This window comes from Lissotriton helveticus, chromosome 3_1 (assembly GCF_964261635.1).
Source record: "Lissotriton helveticus chromosome 3_1, aLisHel1.1, whole genome shotgun sequence".
NCBI lineage: Eukaryota > Metazoa > Chordata > Amphibia > Caudata > Salamandridae > Lissotriton > Lissotriton helveticus.
In genome coordinates this window covers 299,447,543-299,462,851 of record NC_136061.1, presented here as the reverse complement: position 1 = coordinate 299,462,851, position 15,309 = coordinate 299,447,543, and the positions used below count along the sequence as shown (strand labels likewise).

General features: G+C 44.7%; 1 protein-coding gene across 1 annotated transcript in view; it reads left to right on the top strand.

The window, feature by feature from the left end:
- The window catches only part of GDPD1 (glycerophosphodiester phosphodiesterase domain containing 1), a 400,155-nt gene that overhangs the window by 360,734 nt on the left and 24,112 nt on the right, over nt 1-15,309 (top strand). Inside the window, exon 9 of the mRNA XM_078679844.1 lies at nt 4,097-4,148. Coding sequence (XP_078535970.1) covers nt 4,097-4,148 — 52 coding nt within the window. The remainder of the gene's footprint in view (nt 1-4,096; nt 4,149-15,309) is intronic.

The following is a 15,309-nucleotide window of genomic DNA, read 5'->3' as shown; positions in this document are numbered from 1 at the left end:
TGGGGTGGGTGGTCCCCCATGATCCTAGGCACGCACTTCTGGGGATTACGGATTGGCTGGACGGGTCCAGGAATGAAAAACTGTTTGTCACAAGTGCATATGCTGTGGCTAAAAGGGACATAGCTGCCTCCTGGATATGTCCGAATTCTCCGAGTGTTGGACGATGGCGGAGCATGGTTGACTGGTGCGCCGCGCAGGAGAAAACATTGTATGAAGCACGTGGTTGTCCTAAGAAATATTATTTGGAAAACAGGGGACCCCTACAATACTAGGTTTGCTATACGTAGGGAAATAAACAATGTAGGAAAAGTGCAATTATAGCAAACATTTAATTAATAAGTGCCATATCTCTCAGAACAACAAACATTTAAATTGTATAAAAAGAGAAAGCGACCTAACTGCTACTTTTATAAATATTGCAACACAAAATACTTTGATATAAACATTTTATTTCATATTTTAAGGTCAGACATAGTTAATTCTCAAATATTTTTTTCTTCATTTTATAATACATTAAATTGTGAGATCTACAAACATTGAAAATAATTAATATATTGCATAAAAAGAACAAAAAAGACACACAAAGATTACAGAATGTCACACTGGACCGGTCTATATTCTATTATTGTAGGCAAAGCGGTTGGGATTCACTACGCGTGTATGTGGGTCCGGAGAGTAAACAACAGTTAAAGCCTCCTTTTAACTCGGAAGACTGTCGGGAGGTCCGGCGTTTGATCGTTTAAATCATCATGAAGAAATGAATGATCGCTGCAAAGTAGCAGTTAGGTCGCTTTCTCTTTTTTATACAATTTAAATGTTTGTTGTTCTGAGAGATATGGCCCTTATTAATTAAATGTTTGCTATAATTGCACTTTTCCTACATTGTCCTAAGAAATATCGCAGGGTGTGGGGGAAGTGGCTGGGGGGACTGATTTAGAGTTATTGAAATGTTCACCTATACTATTTTGTTACCTGCTAGATTCATACATCTGGAAAGTCTTACCTTTTGTATATAGCTATGCTTTATGCTTTGCAATATGTGGCTGAATTTGAGTGTGAAAACAATAAAAGTTGTTTATCAAACTAAAACAGATAATTCATTTAATTTTATATTCAGTTTGGAACTGGTTTGAATAAACCATACCATACCATAATCGGCAATTAAAAATTATATGTTGTATTTATCAATGAATGGAAATTAATGCGGGTACTGTGGCTGAAGTCTTTACAAACTTAAATACCACCTTAATTACTATTTTAACATTTCATCTAATACTGTTTTAGAGGCTGACTTTGGGGCAGAACTTTAGAGAAAATGTAAAAGGCTATTTTTGATGCAAGAAGACCATTCAGAGATGTTCTTCACTTGAGTAGGATGTTTAAAAATGTCTCAACTAAGCTGTTCAAGTAGACAAAAGACCAGTTTTGTAAGCATTTCTTAATTATTGCACATTGGCCTCTAGACAGGTCCTAAATGCCTCAAAGGAGAGGTGGAACCTCTGCTCATGGACATCGTTAAAGCATCATATCTACAAATCTCAGGACCAAAGGTGGAAGCTGAAGAGAAGATTGGTCTTTGTTTCTGATTCTCATCTGACTGATGAAATCAGAATTAGAACATTGGAATGTTGGGAGCTCCATTGAAAACAATGGCGTGCTCCTGGCTTATAATGGCTGGTATAAGCCTGGAGCTCTAACATTCCAATGTTACTTTGTTCACAGCTCTGGCTGTGAACAAAGGCTTCAGGGAGCCTGAGGGGATTCCAATCCCTCACGCTCCCATAAGGCTTTGTGTTTTTTTGTTAGAACATTCTGCCCTCTAGTGGCAGAATGTTCTAATATAAAGTCCTTCTGGCTTGTTATAGTACCTCGCCTTCGGCTCGGGCCTTTAACGCTGCAGCAGGCCTTTAATAGCCCTATAGCCCGCTGCGGCGGGCTATAAGGCTATATTAGAACATTGGCATGTTGGGAGCTCCATTGAAGACAATGGAGTGCTCCCTGCTTCTATGGGCCCGTAAAGGCCCGCAGAGCAACATTCCAAAGTTTTACAAAGACCTCTCGGAGCTCGAGGGGATTCAAATCCCACTTTTTGCAGCAAGGACGTGGCGGCGCTGAATTTGCTCGAACACGGAGCACCTTTTCCCAAATACATTTGGCCTCTACTACGGAGCAGCCCAACAGAGGCAGTTATTGGTGTACTCTCAACCATTGGACCATCTCTACTGTTATCTAAAGAGGTCAATTCCTCTTACATCAAGTGTCCTGACTTGGAATTCGGACGAGAATTCTACCCCCAGGCGAACTTACTACTCATAGCTATCGCCCTGAAGAAGCCCATGTCTGGGGCGAAAGGCGTTAGCTGTCTACGTATGAAAACTAAGTACATCTAGAATAAAGACACCTTAAGATTTCAAACAACGTTGAATTCCTCATTTTGCTTTCTGTACATACTTTATGTTTTACTTTGTATATATTTTGCCTCTCATACCCTTTTGAATCAATGTTGAACTGTGTGGTCATGTGGCAGCTGACCATCTGAGGTGGGCAATATTCCATTACCTTGTGACTAGACCTGGCAGTGCAATCCTCTACAACCCGGCTGTCTGTTTAGAATAATAGGGATTTAAATCCCCTTGAGCTTCGAGAAGCCTTTGTTTAATGTGTTAGAACATTCTGCCCTCTAGTGGCAGAATGTTCTAATAGCCTTATAGCCCTTCGTAGCAGGGCTATACCAGCTATTATACCAGCTTTGGCTCGGGCCTTTAACACGGGAGCGGGCCTTTAATAGCCGGTACAGCCCGCTATGGCGGGCTATAAGGCTATAATAGAACATTGGAATGTTGGGAGTTCTATTGAAAACATTGGAGTGCTCCGGGATTCAAATGGCCGGTTGTGCCTAGAGCTCCAACATTACAATGTTTGTTCACAGCTGAACAAAAGGCCTCACGGAGCCCGAGGGGATTCTCAATTCCCTCGGGCTCTGTGAGACCTTTGTTTTACAATTTAGAACATTCCGCTGGAGCAGGCCTTAAATGGTTCCTGTAAAGCCCACTACGGCGGGCTCTAAGGCTATATTAGAACATTCTGCCACTAGAGGGCAGAATGTTCTAACAAATAAAACAAAGCCTTCAGGGAGCACAAGGGGATTGAAATCCCCTCAGGCCCCCTGAAGCCTTTGTTCACATACAGAGCTGTGAACAAATAAACAGTGGAATGTTGGAGCTGCGGGCTTATACCAGCCATTATAAGCCCGGAGCACTCCATTGTTTTCAATGGAGCTTCCAACGCTCCAATGTTCTAAATAGCAGTAAACACTGTTCAAATGGCCTAAGGTCTTAACAACAGTGTTTGTTTAATAGCACCGCCATTTCCTTTGAATGCACCCAAACTTAAGCCAATGAGGCGGAAGTGCCAGCTCTCCAACTCCCCCTGGAGGCCACCATAGCTCAGATTTCTGCTGCACGTTGTGTGTGAGGGAGTCCCCACACTGCACTCTGCTCTAACCTTTCAGTTACCACAACCTGTTACCTTTTCTGGTCTATACTGGGACTTAACCAGCCCTCCCTTCAGCTTTTAGCTTACTGTAAGTTGTTTGCTATTTGCATATTTTATATTATATATTTGTATTTGGTTTGGTATTTGCTGCTTGTTGCAGGCAAGAGCTGAAACATTTATTCCACTGTTTGCAATTAACAAGTCAACTCCTTTCAATCCCTGGATTTATTTTTCTGTTTTCAAGGTTAATTATTAAATGTCTTCCAGGCAGGGCTTTGAGATTTTACACAGTTAGTAGCTGCAATTATCGTCTTGTTCCCTTTCCCATTGTTACCAGAAATTAGTTTGCTTTCGATTCTCATTGAATCATGTATGCAGCTTCCAGAAGTACAATAGAAGGGACCGTGGTGAATGGAGGTGGGTCTGTGATTTAAGACAGACAAACATGTTTTTTCTAGCCGCAGCTTCTTCACAATGAATAGATACTTTTATGGTAGGAATCGTATAGTTATCTGGTTGGTAACATTTTGTATTTTTTCTTTAAACAAGACCTCCCTAAGAATCCTACGTGAGTGATTTGTTCTGTTCTTACTCTTTTCAGATTGCTCATGAGAAAAGCTTTGTTTGATCACCTGACTGCAAGAGGTATACAGGTATGGTGTGAATTACTTAATAAATAACTCTATAGCAGGAATGATAATGACATTGTCCTATGCTATTTTGTGGTAAAAACTTCAGGTAGTAATATTTTTGGACAGGTAGAGTGGAAAATGAGTGTTTTTTGTTTTAATCCCAGCCTTTCTGTCATTCCTATATTGTATGTATTAACAAAGCACCACTGAGGTTTTCTGTCCTTGTGTGTTCTGGAGAAACTGTCAGGCACTTAGAGCGCCTCTTCCAAGCACTAATGAGACACCTGCCCTGGTTTTAGGGGTCTCATTCATGAGTAACAACTATGAGAAGCATTAACTGAGAAGGAGGTTATTTGGGTGACTTCCCTGCCCACAGAGGCCTCCTTAATTGCTATACTATGGGAGGCTCTATCAACGTAGGATTTTTAATGAGTGCCTCAGAGTTGATTGTCAATGTGGTAGTCAGGAGGGTGCTAGATCTGCAGCATCAGAAGTTCCAGTGTAAACCTAAAAGAAATGGTTTCCCTGCTAGATTTTGAATGTAATGCGGCAGAGACATTCAAAGCAGGTGTAACCATGCAATTGATGGGCAAACATTTACTTAGTCCTCATTATTGAGCATTGATAGTGATTACCCCTCTACTGATGTCTAATCTGATATTAATTGTATTATTGATCCGCAAGTGGTTGATATGCCTTACTAAATGATAAAAGAGGGATCAAGAATGTGCAATCAATTCTGAGTCCGATGTGGCTTATGTAGATCTTTTTTCAATAATCCAATCGGATGCCATTTATGATTTATCAGGGGAGATTTACATTCCCAACAATGATACTGAGAGCGAACAGAAGAAGAAACAAAAACAGGCCTCAGAGAGGGATAAATGATCTTGTGTAAATTACAAGAAATAATGCTTACATCAGACTACTTTGCTCGCTAATCTCACCCCCACTTCGAGCTGCAAGTGTTTAGATATTGTATGTGAATGTTGATGTCAGTATTTGGCACCAGCAATGTTATATCTTTTGGATGAAATGGTTGTGAAGCGCCCATCAGCTGTTCAACTTAAGAACATCGAAATACACAGTTTAAATATAATTCTTTGGAATCTACTCTTCTTCCGAGCGGGGCACCAATTCATCAATGTAAAATATGTATCCTTGGATCCTCAACAAAAGATAGGACTTAGTGTTCCCAGTGTACTTTACTTTGGCTAACTCTGTGATTTTGCACACTTAGAAACTTTTAAAGAAATCTGATGCTTAAAAACATGCCTAAGTTTCTTAAGCCTACAATAAATCCATATTCCTACGAACAATATGGAGGCAGATAGCTTGGACTCATTTATGGATCAGGCGGGTATCTGTTTAATCAGAAACATCTGTAACATTATTGATAAATGCATGGCTCATTTAGGTATTAACCAACAAAATAGGGATGGCCAGTCTTCTGAACCTTTTTGAAAATGTGGTGCATGATCTAAGGAGGCATACTTCAATCGTATACAGCATGGCCAGTGTTGCTCGGAATGCATGGAAATTTGAAGAGTATTGATCGGAAGGTGAGGAAACACTCTGCTTAGTTTCAGAGTCTGTGCATGATAACATAAGGACAGCAGGCAGCTATATTCTCAAGTGTAGCAGCACTTCATGGGTGGTGTTGATAGAATTAGGAAGGTAACACGCCCCCACTACCTCAGCATCTGTTCCACTTGATAGAGTGGAAACATTTATAGATGCAGCCGGTAAAATCTTTTTACCTAATCTGTTCTGATAGTGTTTTTTAATTTGATTCTCATGCCTCAAAGCTTCAGTTGAATCCATGTAACTGTGGGAAAAATGGCAGGAGCAATGCACAAACCAAATGGCGTTACACAATGTTCATAATGCTGAAATGGTGTCCAGAAAGTTGTTTTCCACTCATCACCTTCCTTTATATGTAACAGATTATAAGCACCTCATGCATCAAGATTAGTAAAAGAGTATGCGCTATGTACTGGCTTCAAGATGTTGTTGATAAGAAGCAAAGGGTTTCCATACTTGATTGCACTCCAAATAACCCTCTATAATAAATACAAGGTTGAAAATCTTTCTTTGAAACAATTGACCATGTTCAATTGATATGGTGTAATCATATTCCCTGTGAGAGGAAAGAGGAAAGACTTTAGGCTTAGCAAAAACTGGAGAAAAAGTCAACACTACATTGGCAATGAAGTTGAAGAAAGAGTAGCCAGTATTAGATGTGGGGTCCTGTAACTGGCCACTAGATGAGCAGTAACAGTGATCATGACAAAACTGTGATAACAAATATTTTATTTAAGTAGCTCAATTGACATATGGATTTTGCCACTTTAACACCTTCGCTGCACGCCCTTTCCCTCCCCCCTGTGCTATACCTTTTTTGGGGCTATTTGGGGTAGTTCGGTCGGTCTTAGACCCCTATAACTTTTGTACGCATAAGGTATCCATGCTAAATTTGCGTCCTTTTCTTCCAACATCCTCAGGATTCTAAAGGGATCCAGGGTTTGTGGGTTCCCCTAGATGGGACTGAGAAATCAGGTAAAATACAGCTAAATGTTGTTTTTGGGGGGGAAATGGGCACAAAGTGTTTTTCCCCTGCAAAGGGTATCAACGAAGGGCTAGTGGTTCGAAAATCACCATCTTCCCACCTTTCAGGAACAGGCAGCCTTTTGTCAGAAAACACACATTTTCTACACAGTTTTGGCATTTTACTGGGACATAGCCTATCTTTCCAATTTTTCGTGCTTTCAACCTCCTTCCATTTAGTGGTAGAAATGGGTTTAAAACCAATAATGCATTATAAAGCTATACATTTCTGAAAAGTAGGCAATATTTTGAATTCAGAAATGGGCAATTTGTGGAGATTCTTCAAGGTTTTCCTATAGAAATTAACAGTTGAAATAAAACAACATTGGAAAAAAGTTTTAAAAAACAGCCATTTGTGCCTACATTTTCACCTGTAACTTCTCCTAACTATGCTAGATTTTTTTAAGCAACATACAGTTATGTCCGTGGGACCCTTCTGGTTACGGGGATATACCGGGCTTGTAGGTTTACAAAGAACCTGAGGTACGCAGAGGCAATAACTGAGCTGCACCTTGCAAAGGTTGGTCATTGTGTACTGGGTATACAGCAATTCATTTGGTAATGTAATGTAAAGAACATTTGTAAAGCGCGCTGCAACCCATCGGGCACCCTGGCGCTAAAGAAGGAAAAAGACAGTAAAAGAACAGCTATGACCAAAAGCAGCTAGAGATTACGTTCTAGGAAAAAGCCAGGTCTTTATTTGTTTACGAAAAGGCAGAAGATCATGTATCTGTCGCAGCTCCAGAGGTAGCTTGTTCCAAAGTTTTGCAGCAGCTACACTAAAAGCTTGACCCCCCAACCTAACTCTCCTAGTTCATGGGTACTTTCATCCAATTCGCTGCGTGGGACCGAAGGCAGCGGGAAGGGACATACCAATGGAATTTACTCCGCAGAGGTATGGGACCTAACCCATGCAGTGCCTTGAACACAATGCAGAGAGATTTAAAACATAAAGAGTGGAAAATAGGTATCAATGAAACCTACGTATTTCCGAAATGGGAATAAGATATGGAGTTTAGAAGCAGTGGTCATTTGCACATCTCTGAATATGTGGGTAGCCATACTATCATGTGAATTGGGGCATTTTTCAAAATGTCTTCTTGATTACACACTGTGTTACATTTAGTAGGTAGAAATGCACAGAAAGACAACTGGTAATAACACTTGTTCTACTGTCCTGTGTTACCCTTAGTCTCCCATTAAAAATGGTCTCTCATTTACGTCGGTAGGCCTAGTGCCCGGGAAAGGAAATAGGTCAAAACACAAAATGAACACATCACATTTTTCCACTGAAAACTGACCCTTTTTTTGTACAGTGCCTAGCTGTAGATTTAGGGGCCTAGCTCAGCCAGCACAAAGGGAAAACTAGCAAACCTGTACATTTTTGAAAACAAGACACCCAGGGGAATCCAGGATGCGTTGACTTGTATGGCTTTCACCAGGTTCTGTTACCCAGAATCCCTTGCAACCCTCAAACATTGTAAAAAAGAATAAAACTGATTTTCCTCACATTTCCTTGATGGAAAATTCTGGAATCTGCAGGGAACCACACACTGCCACCCATCCAGCATTCTCCCAAGTCTCCCGATAAAAATGGTACCTCATTTGTGTGGGTAGGCCTAGTGCCCGAGACAGGAAATGGCCCAAATCTTACTGTGGAGACTTGAAAATTATTGACCAGAAAAATGATCGGGTCTTGCGAGGGAGTCACCTGTGTTTTTGGTCCTAGGCTTAGCGGCCATGTAGAGAAACCTATCAAACATTTCGGTAAAACTAGACACCCCAGGGAGTCAAAGGATTTGTGGCTTGCGTGGATCCCCCAACGTTTTCTTTCCCAGAAACCCCTGTAAACCTCAATTTTAGCTTAAAAAACAAATTGCACATTTGGTTGTGGAAAAGTTGTGGAATCACAGGGCCAGCACAAATTTCCTACCACCAAGCGTTCCCCTCCAAATCTCCCGATAAAAATGGTACCTCACTTGTGTGGGTAGGCCAAGTGCCCGTGACAGGAAATGGCTCAAAACTTAATATGGAGATTTGAAAGTTATCGATCACAAAAAGACCTGAATTCAGTTCCATGTGGTACAATTTAAAACATGTGGGCACACACAGCCCAGGATTAGAAGGACAATAGGGGCCGTACATACAACTCTCCTACTGCACACCTCTTCGGCCCCAAACTCTACATTTCTTAGAGGGAAAGTCTTTTATGGCCATAGGAGGAACCAGTGGTGTAAAAATAGCCCACGCAGCCCCCGTGGTGCGGGGGTTCTCCTATTTCCAGGGGGTCCTCTCTGGCACTGTGCACAGGTAGCGGCTATAAGATCATGACTGGGCCGAAGCATGGGGGGCCCCTACCCTGTACTTTGCCGGAATGCCTCCTCACGTTTTGTTATGCCACTGACAGGAAAGTGATCAGGAAAGAGGGGATATTTCAATTTAGCCACATTCTCCACCACTGCTTCTCTAGGAACTCCTGCTGTTACACTTTAACAAAGTTGCCTATCAGAGACTGCTGAAACTGAACAAATGTCATCTTTGACTCTGGAGAGCAATCCTTAAATACAACTAAGGCATTGTAGCTTGCTAAATGGACTAAATGTATAGCCAACTTTTTATACCAAATGTACGACTTATGAACAGCAGCGTAAGGTTCCAACCTCTGATCTACACCACTCATGTGCTTATTGTAGTCTAAAATGCACACAGGTTTGCGCACTTCAGCATCCTGACCCCAAACAATCACAGGTGAAGTTCTTTCATCATGGATGGTAGTCAGCATATAGACATCTTTCCTGTCAGAAAATTTCAGAGCTAGAAGTTTATCACTACCCAAGGCATTGCACTGTCCCTTCAGGGTTTTTTTTTACAAACCAGCTTTTTTGGGTGACCTTTATGGTTGGAGCGGATTCAGCCACAAGCAACATTGTCCACTTTGAACAATTTCCTGAACAATGGCACACCAGTGTAAAAGTTATCTACATATACATGGCGACCATTGTTAAAAAGTCCTCTACCAAGTTCCCACACAATTTTCTCTGTAACTCCGAAAGTGGACGGATCAACAGGAAGGCCAATACTGCAATCCCTACCAGGGTAGACCCCGAAATTGTAGACATATCCAGTACTACTCTCAGAAAGAATATACATCTTAATTCCATAGCGTGTCCTATTGCTTGGAATGTAATGTCTAAAAACCAATCAGCCCTTGAACAGGATCAAAGATGCATCCACAGCTATTTCTTTCCCTGGCACATAGATCTCTGAAAATTGTTCTACAAAGTGATCAAGGACAGGCCGAACCTTAATAAGACGGTCACTATCAGGGTGATCTCGTGGCAATGCTAAAGCATTATTAACAAAACGCAACATCCGAAGTAGAAGCAAATACAGATTATGACTCATGGTTACATGAAATATAGCTGTTGTGATCAAGGAACCAATAGACCACAATGAAGACAGTGACGGCTTCCTTATCAGGCCCACCAAAAAAGTTAAACCCAGGAACTTCGTCAGCTCATCCAGATTTGTGGGAGTCCTCATCCAGATCGGTGGTAGCTCTAGAGCGGGTCTTAAGTCTGGCATTGTTGTCCCTTAAATACTGTTCAGCATACAAGCGACGGCTTCCTTATCAGACCCATCAAAAAAGTTAAGCCCAATAACTTCTTCAGCTCATCCAGATTTGAGGGAGTGCTCATCCAGATTTGTGGTAGCTCTAGGGTTTACAACCATTACAACGAAACTTTTACCACGCAGTGCTGTTACAACGCAGGTTTTACCACGCATACCATTACAACGCATTACACTGGGGGGCGCTCTAGGATAGGGAATAAGTTTAATTTACTATCCAACACCTTCCCTACTATCCACGGGGACTGGAGTTGGAATAGTAAATTAAACTATTCACTATCCAGCACCCCCAAGTGTAATGCGTTGTAATGGTATGCGTGGTAAAACCTGCGTTGTAACAGCATGCGTGGTAAAAGCATGCGTTGTAACGTCATACATTCAGCTCTAGAGCAGGGCTTAAGTCTGCACTGTTGTCCCTCAAATATAGTTCAGCATACAATTTAGTCTGCTCAACAATCTCAGCCAAAAATAAGTTGTCCATAAACAACTGAAAGAAATGTATAGGCACAATATTTTCAAAATTTACTCTACATCCTGCAACACCACTAAAACCAGGCAATCTCATCTGCATCATGTTTGGATCAACCCACAGTTCAGCACTTCCAATGGGAAGCCTTGCAGTTGCGAGCTTCAATCCAGATGCCTCTTGCTGCACTATCGACACAGTGCGGATGAAGCTTCGTAGCTTCATCTGCACTGAGATTAGCTTCATCATCAGATGATTCCTCTCGGACAGAAATGCACTGCCAGAAACCTGGCCTTCCTCCTCTGCTTCAGATGCAGAGTCAGTCTCATAATCATGGTCAGAAGAATACTCACAAAGCATCCCAACAACCTGCTGAGCGGTAATTTTGCGGCTAGCCATAATCCTTAATTATACAAGTAACTTTTCAAATAAGTTAACAGCTTCCAACACTATGTAAAAAATGTGATAAAGTGGGGATTTATAAAACAAAAAGACAAACTACTGCCATATAGCAGTTGCTGTGTAAAGTCAATGAATACAAAGTAGACAAAGAACTTTATACTGTAAACCAATAACACTCACTTGCAAGAGGCTGCAAGTCTCCTCAGCACCTACTCCTGGTCAGGGAACTCTACTCTCTCCCTCGTGCATCTCAGTCACTGCGCCACTGCCCTCAGCACCTCTCTGGTTGCAGGTAGGTGTTCAAGGCCCTCCTCCACCACAGGCTCCTGCCTGCGCCTCATCCCTGGTGGTCCAGTGGGAGAGCCTTGCTCTTCTGCTGGTTCCGCTTCTGTCTCTGATTATCTTTTTCTGTCTGTTGTTTTGATTTATTTTTTTGTGCCTCTGTTGTCTATCTGTTGTTTTTATTTTTGTGCCTAGTTTTGTCCTCCCATCGCCGTTTTCCCGCTGCTGCTGCCCCGTGGCCCCTCCCCTGCTGGTTCCTGCTCCGCCTCCCAGCTGCGCTCCCTCGCCCGTCCCCTACTTAATGGCCCACGCTGCTGGCGCGCCAAAGGCAAGGCTGTCTGCGCCCGTCCGCGACCCAACCAATGCCAGGGTCCCTGGTTCTCTGACCTCTCCCCTCCCCCACCACTACAACTCAGACGCCTTCCTGGCACTCCACCAAGGAAGACACCACAACTGCAAGCTATCTATGCCAAACGCCACCCACAGCCAGTTCTCCTGCCGACACTGCAGACAAACCTTCACCATCCCCCCACCCCCACAGCCAGACGCCAGCACACCTGAAGCTCTGAGATGCATCCTCACCCAACAGACATTGCCTTCTTCACGGAAACCTGGACCAACCCCACCTCCGCCCCTGACATCGCTTCCGCCATCCCCGACGGATACAAGATCCAGAGGAAGGACCGGCTCAACCACCCAGGAGGAGGACTCCCCATTGCACACAAGAACTCCCTCTGACACACCACCTCCAGCACGAACGGCTCATCGTCCCCCACGGAACACCTCCATTTCCAGATCCAGATCAGCCCCAGAACGACCCTACGTGGCACCCTCGCCTACAAACCCCCCGGACTTGAACCGCGTTCACCACAACCATCACCGACCTCATCGCACACCACCACATCGCCTCCATGGACTACATACTGCTCGGAGACCTAAACTTCCACCTCAGTGACCCCAACTCCTCCTCCCTCCTGGACAACCTCGCCAACATCGGACTGAAACAACTCATCACCACCTCCACCCACAAGGTAGGACACACCCTCGATCCCATCTTCGCAGGAGGTAACAACATCCACTTCAGCCGCACCACGCATACCCCCTGGACGGACCACCACTGCGTACACTTCTCCTTCAACAAAGCCAACGCACACAAACCTACAGCATGCCCTCCACGAAGAAACTAGAGCAAGGTCACTGAGGAGAACCTCAACTCCACCCTCAACCACAATCATCCTCCTACCTCGACCAACGCCAATTCTGCAGCCAGGGAACCACACAGATGGATCACCAACTGCGCAGACAAACTCGCCCCCCTCCGCAGCCCCGACAGACAGCACCCCATGTAGGCCACCTTGTTCACCGCCGAACTCCAAGAATCCAGACGCAACTGCAGACGTCTCGAGAAACTATGGAGAAACAGCAAAACTGCAGAAGATTGGACCACCTACAAGAACGCCATGGCTGAATACCACCAACTCATCAGATCCACCAAAAGGACCTTCATCCAGTACAAAATCCTCGCTAACTCCAGCAACTAAAAAGAACTCTTCAGCATCATTCAGGAATTCGCCGAACCCCCCCAGCGAAGCCACTGAAGTCACACCCTCCCAGGATCTCTGCAACAAACTCGGCTCCTACTTCCATCTGAAAATCAAGTCCATCTATGACAACTTCAACAAACAGTCACCAGACACTGAAACCACTCCTCCCTCCAGCAATGACATCCATCCTACCATTTCTGCCTGGACCACAGTCACCAACGAAGACACAGCCACGACCATAAAAAGCATTCACTCAGGAGCCCCCACGGACCCCTGCCCACTGCATATCTTCCACAGAGCCGCTGCCGCCATAGCACCCGAGCTGCGACGCACCATCAACGCCAGCCTCTAACCCTTCGCGGCCTAAGTCACTGAGAAGATCGTCAATGTCCAGCTAACAAACTTCATCGAACATAACTCCATCCTCAACCCTTCCCAATCCAGTCTCCACAGCAACCACAGCACTGAGACTGCCCTCCTCGACGCCCCAAATGACATCTCCCTCATCCTACTAGATCTCTCTGCGTTCTTCGACACCGTCTCCCACCGCAATCTCACCGCCAGACTCCACGACGCCGGCATACAGGGGACGCCCTTGACTGGCTCCGCTCCTTCCTCATTGGCAGAACCCAAAGAATCAAATTCCCACCGTCCTCTCTGAACCCACAGAGATTAACTGCGGTGTACCCCAAGGATCATCACTCAGTCCCATGCTCTTCAACATCTACATGGCCCCCCTCACCGCCATCGTCCGACAGCCTGGACTCATCATAGTATCCTACGCCGATGACACCCAGCTCATCCTCTCCCTCACAAAGGACCCCCACACCACCATACTCATCTTCCATGAAGGAACGAAAGACATCGCATCTTGGATGAGCAGCAGCTGCCTGAAGCTAAACTCGGAGAAGACAGAAGTCCTCGTCCTCGGACCCACCCCCTCAGCATGGGGCAACACTTGGTGGCCCACCGCCCTCTGCACACCCCCCCCCCCCCCCACTCCCACAGACCATGTGTGAAACCTCTGCATAATACTCGACTCCACCTGCTTCAACACCCGCTGCATCCTTCACAAGACCTTCACATGGATCTCCCCAAATCCAGAAAGACAGTCATCCATACACTCATAACTAGCAGACTAGTCTATAGATACGCCCTCTACCGCAGAATCGAAAAATCCCTACTCCACAAACTCCAAACCATCCAGAACACCACGGCCAAACTCGTCCTCGGCCTCCCACATGAACACATCACCAACGAAACCTCCACTGGCTACCTGTCGAGAAGAGAATTACCTTTAAGCTACTCACCCACACCTACAAATCCCTCCATAACACTGGTCCCCAATACTTCAACAAAAGAGTCTCTTTCCATGTACCCAAGAGAAACCTCCGCTCCGCCGACCTTGTCCTCACCAAAACCCTGCGCATCTGCAGAGCCAGAGCAGGTGGAAGAATGCAAAAACAACAATTAATGTACAGAATGCAGAACAATCTCATACATTCACCCCATTACAGAGATCTGGGCCTAAATCCATCGTTTGTTTGCTCACCATGCATGTTTGAACCCTGCCATATGCAAATCAGTCTTGACCCTGTGCCCATTGGGGACAGTCCAGCCCGAACTGTCAGGCCAGGTCCTCACTGGACTGGAAACATGCATACTAGGACCTGTTTCGGGGTTTCACCCCTCTTCAGCCAGGATAGCTTGACTCCAGCGGCATGGAGAGCACGGGACCCACGTCTAGGCATACCCGTCCTACTCAGGGTGACAAAGGCAAAAACAACAATTGATGGACAGAATGCAGAACAATGTCATATATTCACCCCAGTACAGAGATCTGGGCCTAAATCCATTGTTTTTTTGCTCACCATGCCATTCCAGTTTGAACCCAGCCATATGCAAATCAGTCTTGACTCTGTGCCCAATGGGAACAGTCCAGCCCGAAGTGCCAGGCCAGGTCCGCCCAGGACTGAAAACAAGCATCCTAGGACTGGCTTCCGGGTTTCACCCCTCTTCAGCCAGTATAGCTTGACTCGAGTGGCATGGAGAGCATGGTACCCACGTCTGGGCATACCCGTCCCACTCAGGGTGACAAATGCAAAAACAACGGGTGGAAGAGCCTTCTCCTCCTACATCATGGCTAAGACCTGGAACGAGCTCCTGATTGACATCAGACGCTCCCCCACCCCTGCACACCTTCAGGAAGAGCCTCAAGACCTGACTCTTCGGCTGACTCGAAGCTTCACCC